Source organism: Neofelis nebulosa, chromosome 13 (assembly GCF_028018385.1).
Source record: "Neofelis nebulosa isolate mNeoNeb1 chromosome 13, mNeoNeb1.pri, whole genome shotgun sequence".
Taxonomy (NCBI): Eukaryota; Metazoa; Chordata; class Mammalia; order Carnivora; family Felidae; genus Neofelis; species Neofelis nebulosa.
Window position 1 is genome coordinate 86,187,148 of NC_080794.1, and position 16,310 is coordinate 86,203,457.

The 16,310-nt window shown below is 46.3% G+C and overlaps 1 protein-coding gene across 3 annotated transcripts in view; it reads right to left on the bottom strand.

Moving 5' to 3' along the window:
• The window catches only part of ADAM12 (ADAM metallopeptidase domain 12), a 351,526-nt gene that overhangs the window by 2,323 nt on the left and 332,893 nt on the right, over positions 1-16,310 (bottom strand). For 2 of the 3 annotated variants that reach the window (XM_058698080.1, XM_058698079.1), the window contains 2 exons: positions 7,935-8,065; positions 816-5,803 (listed from right to left, as the gene is read on the bottom strand). In XM_058698080.1, coding sequence (XP_058554063.1) covers positions 5,743-5,803; positions 7,935-8,065 — 192 coding nt within the window. In that variant the 3' untranslated portion in view covers positions 816-5,742. Of the gene's footprint in view, positions 1-815; positions 5,804-7,934; positions 8,066-16,310 lie in introns of those variants that run through there. The other variant, XR_009252729.1, reaches the window with a different exon arrangement.

A 16,310-nucleotide genomic window follows, 5' to 3' on the forward strand; every position in this document is an offset into this window, starting at 1 on the left:
GTTTGAAGTATCCCAATTTGATATCAGTTTGATGACATTATTAACTGAGGTCTTCTAGGTACTTATTTTTTGCCTACTTGCTTTGATGTGGGTGAAAGGTGGTAAGAAAAAGAGACCCCTTGTTACCATTCTCTAGATCTATTTTTCTTTGTGTTTTCTGCAGTTCTTTTTGAAGTTGGATTCTATTTTTCAAAAACTCATAAGTTTCCATTAAACTTAGGTTTTCCTTCTGGGTAAGTCTGACGTCCACATTTCTACCCCCGCATGCTTGGGTCTTTGAATTTCTCCCCTTTGTAAATAAGGTGACTTGAAAAAATTATTTTGCTCGGTTATACACTTTACATTGTTCAAAACGAGTGTCTTGTCCTCCTCCCCTCTGTGTCTGTTTAAAGACACCTTTCTTGTGCCATCACCAGACTGGTTCACGTAGACTGGCAGCACCTGTCCCCTGACCACCCCCCCCTCCCCCGCCCACTCATTTTAGTGTCTTATGTACTGTTCCAGAATTTCCTTGTGCCTCTATAAGTGGGTGAGATTATAGACACATTTTTTTAAACTTAAACTTTATTTTTGAGAGAGAACAAGAGCAGAGGAGGGGCAGAGAGGGAGAGGGAAAGAGGATCTGAAGCGGGTTCGGCACCGACAGCAGTGAGCCCGATGTGGGGCTTGAACTCACGAACCTTGAGATCAGGACCCGCCCTGAAGCTGGACACTCCCCCAGCTGACCCACGCGGGTGCCCCTAGTCACGTTTTTCCACATGAGGGTTTCCCTTTCCCCATTTTTGCAACGTTGTCAGTAACGAATGAGACACGTCTTTACGTTTACTGTATACCATTTATTGGATATAATATTCTTAACAAGAACTTTTTCTACGGAAATAGCAGGTTGTCACCTGTAGAGCCCCAATATGAGAACTGTGTACAAAAGTAACAGACTGTAACATAAAAGGTATGTGAAAAAAGTTAGCAAACCGAAGCATTATAAATGGATGAAGCACTATGAAATTAATGGACTGGTTTGTTGAGAAGCTGTAACTTTGTACTGTGCTGAACAGCCTATAGCCACGAGTTAAAAAGAGTTGGACTTAACGGTGTGCCACGGGCCTTCCTGACACCCTCCCAATCTGACCTAAGAGAAGGTCAGAGAACAATCTCCTCTGCCATCGCTTGTCATGCTGGGACTGTTAGAGGGTTTTCTGTCTTTCTCATTTGATGCTTTTTTTCCCCCCCCCCATCACTGCCCTACTTAAGTACTTGCTTATAGGCCATGAACATAGATGTTTTTCGGTTTCCTTGTAAAACTAAAAAGATCACAAGGTATTTACTATTTTGCCTGGATTTGAACTGTGCTTCAACTGAGGACTAAATTATTTTATGGAAGGAGACCCACGGGGCGGCGGGGGGTGGGGGAGCCTAGAAGACATGTTTTTTTGCAGATGATGTGGAAGGAAGGGGGTGGGTTCCAGAATATTCAACCTGAAAGAGCTGAATCCACCGAGCATTCCTTTCAGTGTGTGGTAAATCTCCTGGCTGTCACTGCCCACGATGGACTGCTGTCGCGATTTTATACGCACTGTTTCTTCTCCTAGGTTTTCCTCACATGAAACACTCTTATGGCTGGACTGGCTGCTGTCGCTGCTGTCCCAAGAGTAAAGAGGGGATTTTCATCCACGTGGAGGTAGACTGCTTCTGGAAGCATCCTCAGTGCCCGGAACTGGTTCTTAGCCCGGGCTTACCACTCTTTCTTAGAGTGTTACTCGAATCGCTATCAGAGGTTCCAAAGTAGGTTTTAAAGGGACAGATGTCAATAGGGACTGGAGAGGGTGCCCAGGGAATCGTGCCATCCTAGACAGACGGATTTTCTGTGGCACGATGTTGCCTGGAAGGGGGACTCTTGCTGGGTTCAGAGCTGGGGGCATAGCTGGTGGGCTTGTGCCGTGCTGACACTCCGGAGAAGGCTGGGCTTGTGGGGGTAGTGACACAGTGTCACAGTCCCCGCTTTGGGTGACCTAAAGTAGTTATGACCACAGCAATCTGTCACCTTGGAGGGTCCTCTGGAAAAGAGGCTTGCCTCTAAGTGATGAGAAGCAAACAGATGGAGTAGCCTCCTCTGCCTTGTGTCCAGATGTGTTCACGGGCCTGCTCCTGAGTCGTGGGGGGAGGAACTGTGGCAGCCTAGGGCCGGCCTCCGTGGGTTGGGGGGCGGGGGGGCCATGAAACAATGGTACCTGCACTGTCCCCCGCCTGCCAGCTGTAATGTATGAAGTCTGCAGCTTGAGAATCACGCCTGGGGGTCAGCAACTGGCTGCGTGAGACTTCTGGGGAGGGTCGGTATGACGTTTATCTGGGTCACTTGTGGTTAGCTGGGGTCCAACCGATAGCGGTGAGGAGGGATCTCCGCCCTGGGCCGGCTGCTCCCAGAACACTGGAGAGGGAGCCCCGCACCCCCCCCAGCACACGTTTTACATGAAATCAGCCTCACGAGGAAAGTGTGCGAAGGGGTCAGCTTGCACGAGAAGGCTGCGGCCTCCTGCCCAGGCATCTCGTCCTTTCCGTTGTCAGGGTCTCATTGGCTCAGAATGCTAATTTAGTAAACATGAACGGAGAGACGGCAGGTGGGGGCCGGGGCCTTCTCAGCTGGCCCAGCACCAGGGGGGGATCACAGGCTCCTAAGGACAGTTTGACACTGATCAGAGCATTAGCTGCTTTTCTTTTAGGGGATGCATAGATGTGTTATATTGATTTGCCAGAGAACAAGGGACTATGGGTTCAAGCCTGAGAACTCATACTAAAGTTAAGAAGGCATAAAAATGTCCCCTCGGAGACCAGTGAGGAGCATTTATTCTCATGTAGTTTAATTTGTTGCTTTTGTGGTTTCTGTGACGTCATCCCACATGTGTAAGCTGGAAAAATTCACACTGGGAAGTATAACCTCCGTATGCATATTTTGACAATGGAAAATGTTATGCATTGTTTCTCTTGGTTGCTACCCATCTGATTCCATGTGTCAGGAAAACAAACTGTTACCAAAAAACTCAGGAGATAAACTCTTAAACAGAATGCCTGGAAGATTAGCCATCTATTTTCCAGTAAGTGGGGTCAGAGGACTACAAGTATAACGAGACAGGGGAAGAAAAGTGACCACCCTCAGGGCCTACTTCGTGTCTAGACACGTTGAATTTCTCAGTGACAGCCTTATAAGCTCACATCAACTCTTATTCACGCCTATAAAACTTTAAAAACATATTAAAAAAATAGACTGGCACTGAAATAGAAGTATTGATTTTTGTTGCCATCATCTATAAGGCTATAAAAAGGGGGGGTTCATCTTTCCCCCCATCCCCAAAATACCTGGCTCTTTTCCTATGTTCTATTAAAATGGAAGTTATTGCTAAATATAATTCTGCATCTGGGGAATACTGTTCCTTTAATAATATCTGTATATTGTAAGGGGATGTTAGGTTTAAACAAGTATCCAGAAATAACGTGTATGGCTCTATGAAAGCAATTACTACTATAGAGATACAAATGTGTCATCAGCTGTAGCTCCTAAATGGCCATTGATGACATTGTGTAAGATCACAGCGTTAACCTTTTTTAATACCAGGCTATTCCTGGTTCTCTGAAATGGAAGCACAGGAATTACAGTTAAGGACAAAAAAAAAAAACAAAACAAAACCCCCAAAACAAAAAAAAAACCAAAAAACAAAATTCACACCCTCTTCCTCCCATAGGAGGAGGGGCTAAAATGACAGATCCAAGGATTTGGGCATCTGTAAAGACAATACCCACATAATGCACCATAAAAATTCTGTAAACTTTTCACTAGCATCGGGTTTGGCCTTGGTACAATTACTAAGTGTAATATCAGTTACCGTAATTCCGTAGGTACTCATCAGCAGTAACATTTTCTAACATGGCTTTACCTTTTTCAGAAATTAATAATTGTATGATACAGATGCATGCTGTAGGAGTTGGAATGTTTTAGCGCTGGGCTCCCTTTTGTGTGTTTGTGACATGGCTTTAGTTTATCCGCGATCGTGATTACCATGTTGCCTAGATACGGTGGGGGAACACGGGGAGAGTTCAATGCAGTCTTGTTTTCTGGAAGGCAAACTGATTCTTGGTATATTTGGTCTCTCTGCTTCAAGGCCTGGAAAAACCGTTGAAATGACCCCAGTTGAAGTCTTTATCACAAAACACTCAGAGTGAATTACAGAACTGTTGTCAATTGCCTTCCAGTGTCAAAACGAGTCACATATGACCCCACTAGAAGACAGAGGCATAATGGCATTTTACCTTGTCTGAGTATTTTTGTCATTTTCATGCCATTAGACGCAGGCAGCTTCAAGATCGTGTGGAGAAATGGCTCCCCAGTCAGACATTTGAAGAGTAAAAGGTTAAAGGGGACGCGGCCCAAGAATGCATTTCATGAATATTTAGGATTAGGAAATTGATTTCCTCATCACCTTCTGTGCCGCTCAACAGGTAGGTTGCAAATGTTTACACTAAAAATATCTTTTCGAGATTTCTGCGGCCAAGCTGGGAAAATAGAATGCCCCCCTAAATAACTTACGAGTAACTTAGGATTCTTTGTCCTAGACGAACGGCGGATGCAGGCTGCCTCATGGCATCCATTCGGTTGTAGTTTTTGCAGGCATACGGAGTCTGCCTAATTTTTAATAAGTTTGAACCTTGCAATGCAAGATTTTTATCTACAGGATTGATTCGCTAGATCTCGTTACTGGTTCACAGCCGAAAATAGTTATGGTCCCAGGGAAAGCCTCATCCATCCGTCTGAACACAGAATCACTGTATTACGGTTGAGAAGACAAGGTGGTAATTTGCTCAGCGCCAAACCGTACAGGGAGAGATGCACGTCTGTGGTGCCTGGGCAGGAGCCTCCTTGTAGAAACGCCACCTTTCCCCATCTAGATAAGATGCGGAGGCCAGCACCGTGCAGAGGGCAGTGTTTGTGCAAAGCCGCCGGCTTTGCCTGCTCTCCAAATGTGCTCACGGCTGGTGAGCTCACGGTCAAGTTTCTGCCCGGCCTCCTGTGTTCCAGGCTCTGTCCTGGGGCGGCCACACCTTAAAATTCCTTCCTGCAACTCGGGGTCTCTTCCCAGCTTCCTGGCCCGAAGCCAGATCCTTCCCTGCTCTCCTGGAAGCTCAAGGTGTAGCCGCTGGTGGGCAGGGCCAGGGTCTCCCCGACAGCCACACCCAGCCTGGACTCGAAGCCCCTGGCTCTAGCTCGAGATCAGCGGTTCCAGAGAATCACTCAGCATTCATTCTACCTGGGGTCTCCTGGGCTGTGTCTGTGCCATAACCACAGCCACGCATGGTTGGGGAATGGTTCTTCGATAAAGCCTCGATCGGAAAGTGAACCTCCTGTCCAGAAGCCCATAAAGCATGATATTTCAAGTTCACTAAACTACTGAAAGCACACAAGCCTTCCTTCCGTGGAAAACTCAGTGATGGTAAAAATGCCTCCCACAGCGCACTGCACTGTAACAAGCATTTGGCATAAATTAATAATTTACAAGTACCTGAGCAAGTATACAGAGCACCATAGCACAGCACAGCACCGACGGCAGTAGCTCGAAGTTCTCAAAATAATGGTGTTTTAAACATTAAAAAAAAAAAATTCTAAAAGTTGGTACAAAAACACAAAACTCCCAACTGGAGTTGAAAGATAGTGCAAACTTCTGTCTTCACTGTTGGAAAAAGATGGCGACTTGCTTCTCACTTGGCGTAGGCAGCGTGGGTGGGTCTGGGCACTTGACGTGGGTGTTTCGGAGCGGGTCTGCAGCGAGGGAAGAGGAAACGAGAGGGTGGGTGGAGGCCTTGGAAATGGCCTTTGTGGGTATACAGATGTCTGCAGTTGGGTGTCTTTTCCTGCCCTTCGCTGAGCCTTTGGGAGCAGACCTCCCCCCACCCCTTCCCCTGCAAAGAGGGTTGCAGGTCACATCCGGGACCTTGCTCAGGGCTGCAGGGTTGCTGGTGGTTTATGCCAGCTGGCCACCTAGGGGAGCCCTCACCGAAGCCATCCCTCCTCTCTGCAAGCAGACTCTAGAACAGTGCGCGTTCAAGAAAAATGGGAGCCACGTATGTAATGGAAAGTTTTCTAGTAATCACACGAGAAAAATAGAAAGTAAATGAAACAACGGGGCGCCTGGGTGGCTCAGTCGGTTAAGCGTCTGTTTCTCGGTTTCGGTTCAGGTCACGATCTCAGGGTTTCATGAGTTCGAGCCCCGCATTAGGCTGTCTGTGCTGACAGCTCAGAGCCTACTTGGGATTCTGTCTCTCTCCCTCCCACTCTCTGCCCCTCCCCCACACATGCTGTCTCTCTCTCTCAAAAAAAAAAAAAAAAACAAATTTTAGCAATGAATTTCATTTAACTCCATACATTCACAGTCGCAGTATTTTGATATGAAAAGGGACGGAGCACGAAGTCGTCCCCGTCCCGTGTCTGCCTGCGGGGACCTGACTGGCCTGTACATTTCCAGGGAGCAAAGCCGGGCATGAGGGATCCCTCCCAAATGAATGTGCAGGACATTCTTCTCCTTCAAGAGCAAGACCAAGATGAGCTTGCCCTGGGCTCAGCGACTGGCAGAGGTGACAATGGGCCTCTGCCAGATGGCCTTTACAAAGAGAGCCCTCCACTCGTGTCCACGTAAAGCCGTGCTTTTCCCTTTTGAGCAAGTAACTTCAAGATGAGCACATGAAACCACAGCCAAATAACTAGGATGGTCTGCAGTCTTTCCGTATTTCTGCCCTCGAGAATTACACCACTGTTCTACCCCCTTTGACCAGAGTTATCTTTGGGATTTATTAGGCAGCTCTCTGAGGCCAAACATTTTTCCCAAGAGCGGTAATGACATCACAAACGTCTTCCCCTTTCGAGACACTGAATTATTGAGCCCAGGGCCTGGCCAACACACGACCTTTGGTTCTTTTGAGCTCATATAGCAAGCTTCCTGCCAAGGCGGGGCAGTGTATGTCCAAGGAGTGTTTTGGCTGTGGGTTCGATCTACCCACTGCGGGGAAAGAGGTGGGAGTGGTGGGGGGGGGGCGGCCCATGTATAGCCTTTGTCTCTTCCCACGAGCACGGAGGAGCTGCCTGGTCGCCACCATGCATGGCGTTTCCACCGTCCAGAAACAGCTGCACGTAACCTCCAGAGCACAGTAAAATGTAAGAAAAAAACTGTGAGCATTTATTACATATGTTTTCATCTAACTTCTATCATGAGAAGTTATGCATAACTATTTAAATAGGGGCTCGGTTTAACACCCAGCTCGCAAAATTCCTGGAAATTGATTAGCTCTCAAAAAGCAGTGTGGGTCCGCCCCGGCCCACGGCCGCTTCAACCCCCCCTGGGTCAGGAGGCTGCCTTCCCGTCCTCTGGGACAGGGTGAGCGGCGGCCACAGCTGGGGTTTCGTTAGTTGTGTGGAGAAGCTCCCCCTGGGTACCACGTCTTCGGGAGCTAACGCCTCACGCCCTCCTTATTCACCTGGGCCCCTCCAAGCTCCCCTCCTTTCTCGGGACCGCAGGGGTCGGGCAGAGTTTGTGCGGGTTGGAGGCGTGCTCAGCCTTCGTGGGATCATGCCACTTGGAAGCCGTTAATGTGCATCCCTTTGGGGGACACGGCCTGGCCCCCATCCGGTTCCACTTGATCTTGGTTTAATCTCTTAGGGACACTGGGGCCCTTGCTAGAAGCCGCATGGGGATCCTGGGGAGTAGAAGCTCATGATGGCCTCCGGGTAATGCTCCTCTCTACCTTTGCATCGGTTTTATGCTGTTCCCAGGTACCAGAGGTAGAGCGAGCCCGGCCTACGCCATCAGACCCATGTCCTGACAGGGGGCGGAAAGCACCGGGGGGTGTGGGTGTCCCACACGGTTGTGGGGAGAAAGAGGCCCGGCTGTTACACCAACCTGAGCGGCACCAGGCAGAGCCCGGACTCCGGCTGCCCCAGGGCCCTGGCGGAGGGGCTGGTGAACCGGGAGGTCTTACTCAAAGGATCTGCAGGCAGAGGCTTCTGAGGAGGGTTTGGCTTCCGAGTTCCCTGCAATAAACCACAGAATTATGATCATATGATCACCCGTCTCTGTGAACTGGGACACGACCTTGACCTCAGAAGTGGGAAACAGAGCATGTAAGCAGGTGCTAGGCCACACAGTTCTCACGTCCAGAATAAACTTTTTGAACACCTTCTCTCCCCGTACAAGTTGTTGATCTGTGTTAATCTCCTTGCCAACATCTGCTCTGACATTTCAAAGGTTTAGCCACAGCATCGCATAGCTGCACACACTCAAATGAGGGTCTTCGGATGCCACACCAGTCACAGGCCTCGGGGGTGGCGTTGACACTGGCGTTTCTGGGCCAGCGCTACCCATAAGATGTAAGCTTTCCTGTGTCCTTAAGCTTCCTTTCGATCTGTAAAGGCCTAAAATCAGAGATGGGTGAAAAATCTCATTTAACGCATTTAAATTTCCCAGAATCTTGTAACAGAACTCCTTCAACTCTGGATGAAGTCGCCAACTTTTTGTCCGTCACTATGGGGTCCGAATAGCAAATGTTGATCCAGATTGCTGAGCGAAATGCATTGAAATTCTACCAAAATCCTTAGTTCAAAGAATCACAAGCTCACATGGAAAGGGATGCTGAGAAGGAAAATCCAAGACCGAGTGTTTTGAGGGACAAGTGTAACTCTGTAAGGAAGAGAACAGAAAGGTGTCACATTGATCAGAGCCCAGCGAGGGAGCCAGCAATAGAAGAGCGAGCGTGAACTTGGGCATTACATTGGGTTTTATTCAGAGACAGATGCTTTGGGACTGTGTCGGCCACTTGCCAACTCGAAACCTATCTCAGAGCATTGCCATGTAGACTAAAAAAAAAAAAAAAAAAAAATGCAGGGCACCTGGGTGGCTCAATTGGCTAAGTGTCTGACTTTGGTTCAAGGTCATGATCTTCCAGTGCATGAGTTTGAGCCCTGCGTCGGGCTCTGTGCTGACAGCTTGAAGCCTGGAGACTGCTTCAGAGTCTGTGTCTCCCTTTCTCTCTCCGTTCCTTCCCTGCTTGTACTCTGTCTCTCTCAAAAATACACGTTAAAATTTTTTTTTAACATAATGCCTAGGAAGCTCCCAGAACATAATTATTAATAACCTAATAATGAGCCTTCCCTCATGCCACAAATCTTAAAATGCTTAAGGGAAATAAACAGTAAAACCAAGGGTTTTCAGGGGACTCTTTCCCTGGTTACCCCGAGGAAAGGGGGGGACAGAGGGATACCTGGGGTGGGAAGTCATTTTAGGTGTTGACAGTTCCCTCCCCTTGGCCCATGGTGGACACAGGTGCCGAGACACCTTCTTCTCTGGTGTTTGTGGCCTAGAAGCAGTCACAAATGCACCGAAAGCTTACAGGAAACTTTGCTAGGACCCAAGGGAGACGGGACATCCTAATAAGCAGATGATCTTTCTTACTGTCCTATGCCATCCTTCCAAGAACACTCCAGATGATTTAAAAACCCTCGACTTGAATTTCTCACAGCACCCATCCCATTAAAATGACGTTTCCTCAGCACACGGAGCTCAGCTGAATGCAAATGTATCACCAGCATGTAGCCTATCTTTGTAAGGGAAGGTAGCAACCCCAGAAGCGTGTGTGGAATCACAGCCGTATGGAAAACACGCCAAGTTGAAACGACGGGCAATGGGCCAGTGACCGAGGGAAAGACTTGAAGGTGCCATTTCTACACCAGCTCACGTGAAAAGAAACTAAAGCAAATTCCTTGACTAGGCATTAAGACCGTCTAGCGTGCCTGAGAACTGGAGCACTGGAGTCAGGCCGGTGGTTGATTCGGCCAGGCTCTGCAAACGCAGGTGTTACTTAGCCTCTGGAAGTTGTGGAGAGGGGACGCTAAGAGTGTCTTCCTCCTGACATTGATGTGAGGAGTGGGAGATGCTACCTAGAAAGCAATCAGCACAGGTGCTACTGCTATAGCCTATTACTGATGGAGTCAATTGACCATCGAAAGGTACCGTCATGCTACCGCCAAACTTCGGGTAATGAACTATGGGAATAACGCAAGCCCCGCTTCCTGTAAGATGGCAGAAAACCACGGGCAAGATATCAGTGTGTGACGTACAAGTGAATGCACGCACCTATAAAACGGAAAGGCTCTGAGGTTTAAAGGCTTCATTCCTAAGTGATACTAGTTTTGCTGCTAAGAATGAATGAACATCTGGTCTTGGTCATAAAGATAACGTCGGGTTTTTACGGCAGTGCCGGGGAAAAAGTGAGATCTGTGTTCTAATGCATCGTAATGCATTTGGCTCTATCATGGAAACTTAGGACATAATTAGCTTGGCCATTCATCCTGGTTTGTTTGGGACATTCGCAATTTACATTCATGGCCTTAATTATTAATCGCAACTCTCGGATAGGTCCTGGTTTAGAGGATAAATTGGATGGTCGCCATAGCGACCAAAGCCCAAACGGTGGAAATGCTGATTGAAATGTTGATCAAACCCTGGGGTCCGCGAGGCTGCAGTCCGCTCTGAAATCGGTCCCGCTCACAGATGCTGTCTAGGTGAGATGCCCACTTGTTACCAGGGCAAAACGGGCACAGGGGAACAGTGGAGTCAGTGCAAGATGAAGGCAGCCTCCCTTTTTAAGGTATCGGAATATCTCTAATATTTGGGGGGAGGCATTAGCTGCACAGGCTGGGACCTTGGAGGGAGGGGTAGAATTCCCAAGCTGCCTTTTAGGCATTGCTTTTCTTGCTGCCTTTACCTGAGCCTAGGTTTTCCAGAAAAGTCCAGTCTGACCATGAAGCATCATCAGAATGGAGTGGAGAAAGGACTCCAGGTCAGCTTGTACACACTCAGTAAACATTAGGTTTACTAATTGTTTACTAATGTAGACAATAGGTCCCATAGACTTATTCTCATGTCATTTTTAGAATTTTATTTTTAAAAATATTTTCATGTTTGTTTATTTATTTTGAGAGAGAGAGAGAGAGCAAGTGAGCATGAGCATGCAAGCAGGGGAGGGGAGGAAAGAGAAGGGGAGAGAGAATCCCAAGCAGGCTCCGTGCTGTTAGTGTGGAGCCTGATGCAGGGCTCGGACACACCAACTGTGAGATCGTGACCTGATCCGAAATCAAGAGCTGGATGCTTAACCAACTGAGCCACCCTGGTGCTCCAGGCCTATTTTCCTTTTAAACAAAATCAGGAATTCAGACCCCCATTTCTCTCCCTTTTCAACTTCCAGATACTGGAGGAAAATCGAGATATGCTATAAAGTAGAATCGTCTCATCTCTCCATGTTTGGTCGTGTGTTAGCAGCAGCTACACATTTCAAAGTTTTTAGAGGGTTGAGAACAAATTTTTAAATCCAACGGGAGCCCTCTGCCTTGACCATCATCATAAAGAATTCTCGACTGTTATCAACCTCCGCGTAAGCGAGAGTAAATGCATCCTGCATATCCGGAGACCTCTCCACAGGAAGGCCAGATGTTATCACAGGAAGATGCGAGAGACACCCCTGATGCTGACACCGGGCCAGGGGCAGCGTCAACCCCACCATCTATACTCGGGCTCTCCGGCTCTGTGAGGAATGTGCTTCAAGATGACTCCAAGGATAGCCGGTTCTCAGGAAAATGTGCAATACCTTTTCTTTCTTCAGAAAAAGCAGGGGTCTTGACAAATCTGCTCTCAACAGAACACGCTTACACCCGTCTGTAAGGTGACCCTTCTTTCTGAAGCTACCTGAGAACAGTGAAGTAAAGGCACATAAAGGGGCAATACTCCATCTCCGAGGAAACCTTACAACCCCAAACAAATACATATGAAAAGGGTGCCAAGTGTCCAGCAGCCTAGGGTGAGCAAAGGCCAAGAGAAAGGAGAGCATGGCCCCCGTGGCCAACCTGATGGAGCATTGAGAAGAAAACCAGCTCCCCCTTGCTTGGGACAGGCGTGGGGAGGAAGCAGATACTGTGTAGTGTCCAGGGTGAATACGCAGCAGTGTAGACAGGCCCAGCCATCGGTGCAAGCCTGCAGCAGGGCCGGGGCCCGCACAGTTTATGCTGGAAGCAGGGGAGGCCAGACCGCTGTCATCCCGCAAAACCCTGAGCAGTGGCCTAGACTTCCCCTCAGTTGTCCTGCGACTGGTTTTCCAGGAAGAACTCCCCACCTTTCAGGAGTTTGGACACACTAGGAAAAGGACGACAAGCTAAGTACCCACCCAGCCAAAATGTATCTGCGCAGAAATGAAAAGGGAGGTGGTGAAACTCAAAAGAAAAGGGGAAGAGAAAAATAAAACAATGAAACCCAAGGATGAAGATTGTACTGAGCAAAGGGCTGTGAAGGTCCTGAGGGAAATGAAGAAAAGTTCAAGGGGGTTCAACAGTAAAATACAGACCATAGCAAAGGCTACACAGCATATATATAAATGGTGTCACTTAAGGGATCTGAGTAGAGATAGAAAAAAAAATACCTAGATTTTGTAAAAACCTTTCTGAGAGAAAGAGTGTCAAATCTATGGATTAGAAGGGCACACCATTTCCCTGGGGGAATCGAATCAGACTCTTCAATATTAAGACACAACCTATTGAAGTTACTGGACAGCCCGGTACAAAATCATATCACTTAAAAGGACAGAAAAAAGCCAGCTTCTGATTTCTCCAGGGAAGACTGAAGAAGCCCATGTGTAAGAGTTTGGGAAAAACTAAGTGAGATCCATTAATTTTATATGCAAACTATTGCTGAAAAATGAAAGCAACAGTCAAATGTCTTTGAGCATGCAAAGCTTCTGAGAATACACTTTTCTAGAGCTCTTGTAGAAGGATGTACAACAGACTGGACACCAGCTAGCCAGGAAAGGAATGGATAGGTGGCACAAAAGATCATCACTGAGCATTGAATCCTTTCAGTGTAGACCCGAGTCTAACAAAATCGTGGCAATTATGGGTATCGAACAGAATGTCACAAACCAGGATAATGGAGACACTATAGAACTGACCACAGTTGGGAACGGAGTCTCCCAGTTCTGGTAACATGGCAGGCTGGTTATTTTGACCTATTCTCTCTCTAAAACCACTGATGTTGTTGGATGAAATATATTTAATTTTTTTTCTTTAAAGCAACAAAGAGCTACAAGATAGTAAGATATCAGCAGGTCAGCATCTAACTGGAAGCAGCAGCTAGGAGTGGTAAGTATCAGACAGATGCTGAGAAGGCATCTGCCAAGTTAGGAAAACCTAAGTTTTGATTTTGATACCCTTTTATGGTGAGGGATGCAGGAGTCAAAGGTCAGCACCAGCCCAAGTTTAATAGGAAACTATTCCCTTCCCAACCCTTCCACTCTAAAGCCGGGCTCTGCAAAGACTCTACCTCAGGTAAGAATGTTTTGGAAGTGAACGCACAGTATTGCTTATCCCTAGGAGACTGTAAGGAGGGTTCCCTTGGTGCTAGGCAGGTCCATGTAGGAAGATAAACCTCTAACCACAAATTGCGCTTGAGGACCCGAAGTTGAAATCACATTACCTGGGTGGTCACTAAGTCCCCAGCCATTTAAAGGGACTCAAACTGAGAATGCCTCCAGGGCACCAGGCAGAGGCAAAATACATCCTCTCCAGGGGGTCACACCTTCATCCTAGATCTCAAAGAACTCTCAGAGAGTTTTCTAGATAATTTTCCAGAAAAATGAGCAGCTCATAGTAAAAAAATTACCAAGCACGTGAAGAAGCAAGGAATTGTAAAGGAAACCCCAGGAGTGACACACTCAGAGACTTAGGATTTTGGAATTATTGGAACAAATTTTCTATGTTTAAGGAAATGAAAGACAAGCCTGAATATATGAATAATAAAGACAATTTCTAGAAACAAAAAAGTAAAATATAATTGTACCAAAGATAATAAAATACCTAGGAATAAACTTTACCAAGGAGGTAAAAGACTTGTACTCTGAAGACTAAAACACTGAGGAAAGAAACTGAAGATGACACAAACAAATGGAAAGGTATACCATGCTCATGGATTGGGAAGAATTAATACTGTTTATAAAAATTTTTTATCTTTATTTATTTTTGAGAGAGAGAGAGAGAGAGAGAGAGAGGCAGAGTGTGAGCAGGGCAGGAGCAGAGAGAGGGAGACACAGAATCCGAAGCAGGCTCCAGGCCCTGAGCTGTCAGCACAGAGCCCGACGTGGGGCTCAAACCCACGAACCACGAGATCATGACCTGAGCTGAAGTCGGATGCTTAACCGACTGAGCCACCCAGCTGCCCAGAATTAATACTGTTAAAATGCCCATACTACCCAAAACAATCTGCAGATTCAATGCAATTCCTATAAAATTATCAATAGCATTTTTCACAAACTAGAATAAATAATACTAAAACTTTGTATGGAACCACAAAAGACCCTGAATAGCCAAAGCAACCTTGAGAAAGAAGAACAAACCTGGGGGTGCCACAATCCAAGATTTTAAGATCTACTACATCAAGCTATAATAATCAAAACCGTGTGGTACTGGTACAAAAATGGACACATTGATCAATGGTATAGAACAGAGAACTCAGAAATAAACCCATGCTTATCTGGCCTATCTATTGACAAAGGAAGCCAGAATAATCAATGGGGAAATGAGTCTCTTTAACAAATGGTGCTGGGAAAACTGGACCACTTTCTTATATACTATACACAAAAATAAACTAAAAATGGGTCATAGACCTAAATGTGGGACCTGAGATCATAAAACTCCTAGAAGAGAACAAAGGCAGTAATCTTTCTGACATTGGTCTTAGCAATATTTTTCTAGATATGTCTTCTCAGGCAAGGGAAGCAAAAGTCAACTATTGGGACTACACTCAAAAAGTTTTTGCACAGCAAAGGAAACCAGCAACAAAAGGAAAAGGCAACTTACTGAATGGGGGAAGATATTTGCAAAAGACATATCCAATAAGGAGTTAATATCCTAAACATATAAAGAACTTACACAACTCAAAACCAAAAAAACCTACTAAAACTCGGGCAGAGGACTTACAGACATTTTCCTAAAGAAGACATACAGATGACAAACAGACACATGAAAAGATGCTCAACATCACTGATCACCAGGAAAATGCAAATCAAAACCACAGTGAAAAAAAACCCATGATGAGATACCACTGCACATGTCAGAATGACTAGTATCCAAAAGATAAGCAATAACAACTGTTGGTGAGGATGTGGAGAAAAAGGAATCCTCCTGGACTGCTGGTGGGAATGTAAATTGGTGCAGCCACTCTGGAACAGTATGGAGGTTTCTCAAGACATTAAAAATAGAAATACCATACAAGGGGTGCCTGGGTGGCTCATTCGGGTAAGCCTCTGACTCTTGGTTCTGGCTCAGGTCATGATCTCATGGTTCGTGGGATTGAGCCCCACATCAGGCTCTGTCCTGAGAGCGCAGAGCCTGCTTGGGATTCTCTCTCTGCCCCTCCCCTGCTCATGCTCTTTCTCTCAAAATAAACAAACTTAAAAAAACCCCATATGATTCAGTAATTCTACTACTGGGTATTTATTTACCCCCCCCCCCACCCAAAAACACTAATTTGTAAAGATATATTCATGCCTAGGTTTATTGCAGCATTATTTACAATAGCCAAGATAGGGAAGCAACTCTGTATTCATCGACAGATGAATGGATAAAGAAGATGTGGTATACGTGTATGATGGAATATTACTCAGCCATAAAAGAAGAATGAGATCCTGCCATTTGCAGCAACATGGATGGACCTAGAGGGTATGACGCTAAATGAAATAAGAGAGAGAAAGACATATACCCTGTGATTTCACTTGTGGAATCTAAATGTGTAATCTAAAAAACAAATGAACAAAATATGCAGAAACAGATCCATAAGTACAGAGAACAAACCTGGTGGTTGCCAGTGGGGGGAGGTGGGAAGGGGGATGGGCAAAAATGGGTAAAGGGGAGCGGGAGGCACAGGCTTCCAGTTACGGAATGAGTGAATCATGTGGATGAAGGGCACCACACAGGGACTACAGTCAATGGTGTAATGGCAGTGCATGGTGACAGATGGGGGCGGCACTAATGAACGTAGCCTGACATAGAGAGTTGTCAAATCACTCTGTGTGCACCCGAAACTAACGTAACATTCTGTCAACTCTACTTCAGTGAAAAAGTTAAACACAGTTGAACATAAGTACAAACTGCGAAGCTAACGGTACCATTTTACCATTTGTATAAATCGAAAAACATGGCATCCTATATGTTCATTGGATATCCACGTATGTAAAAATATTTA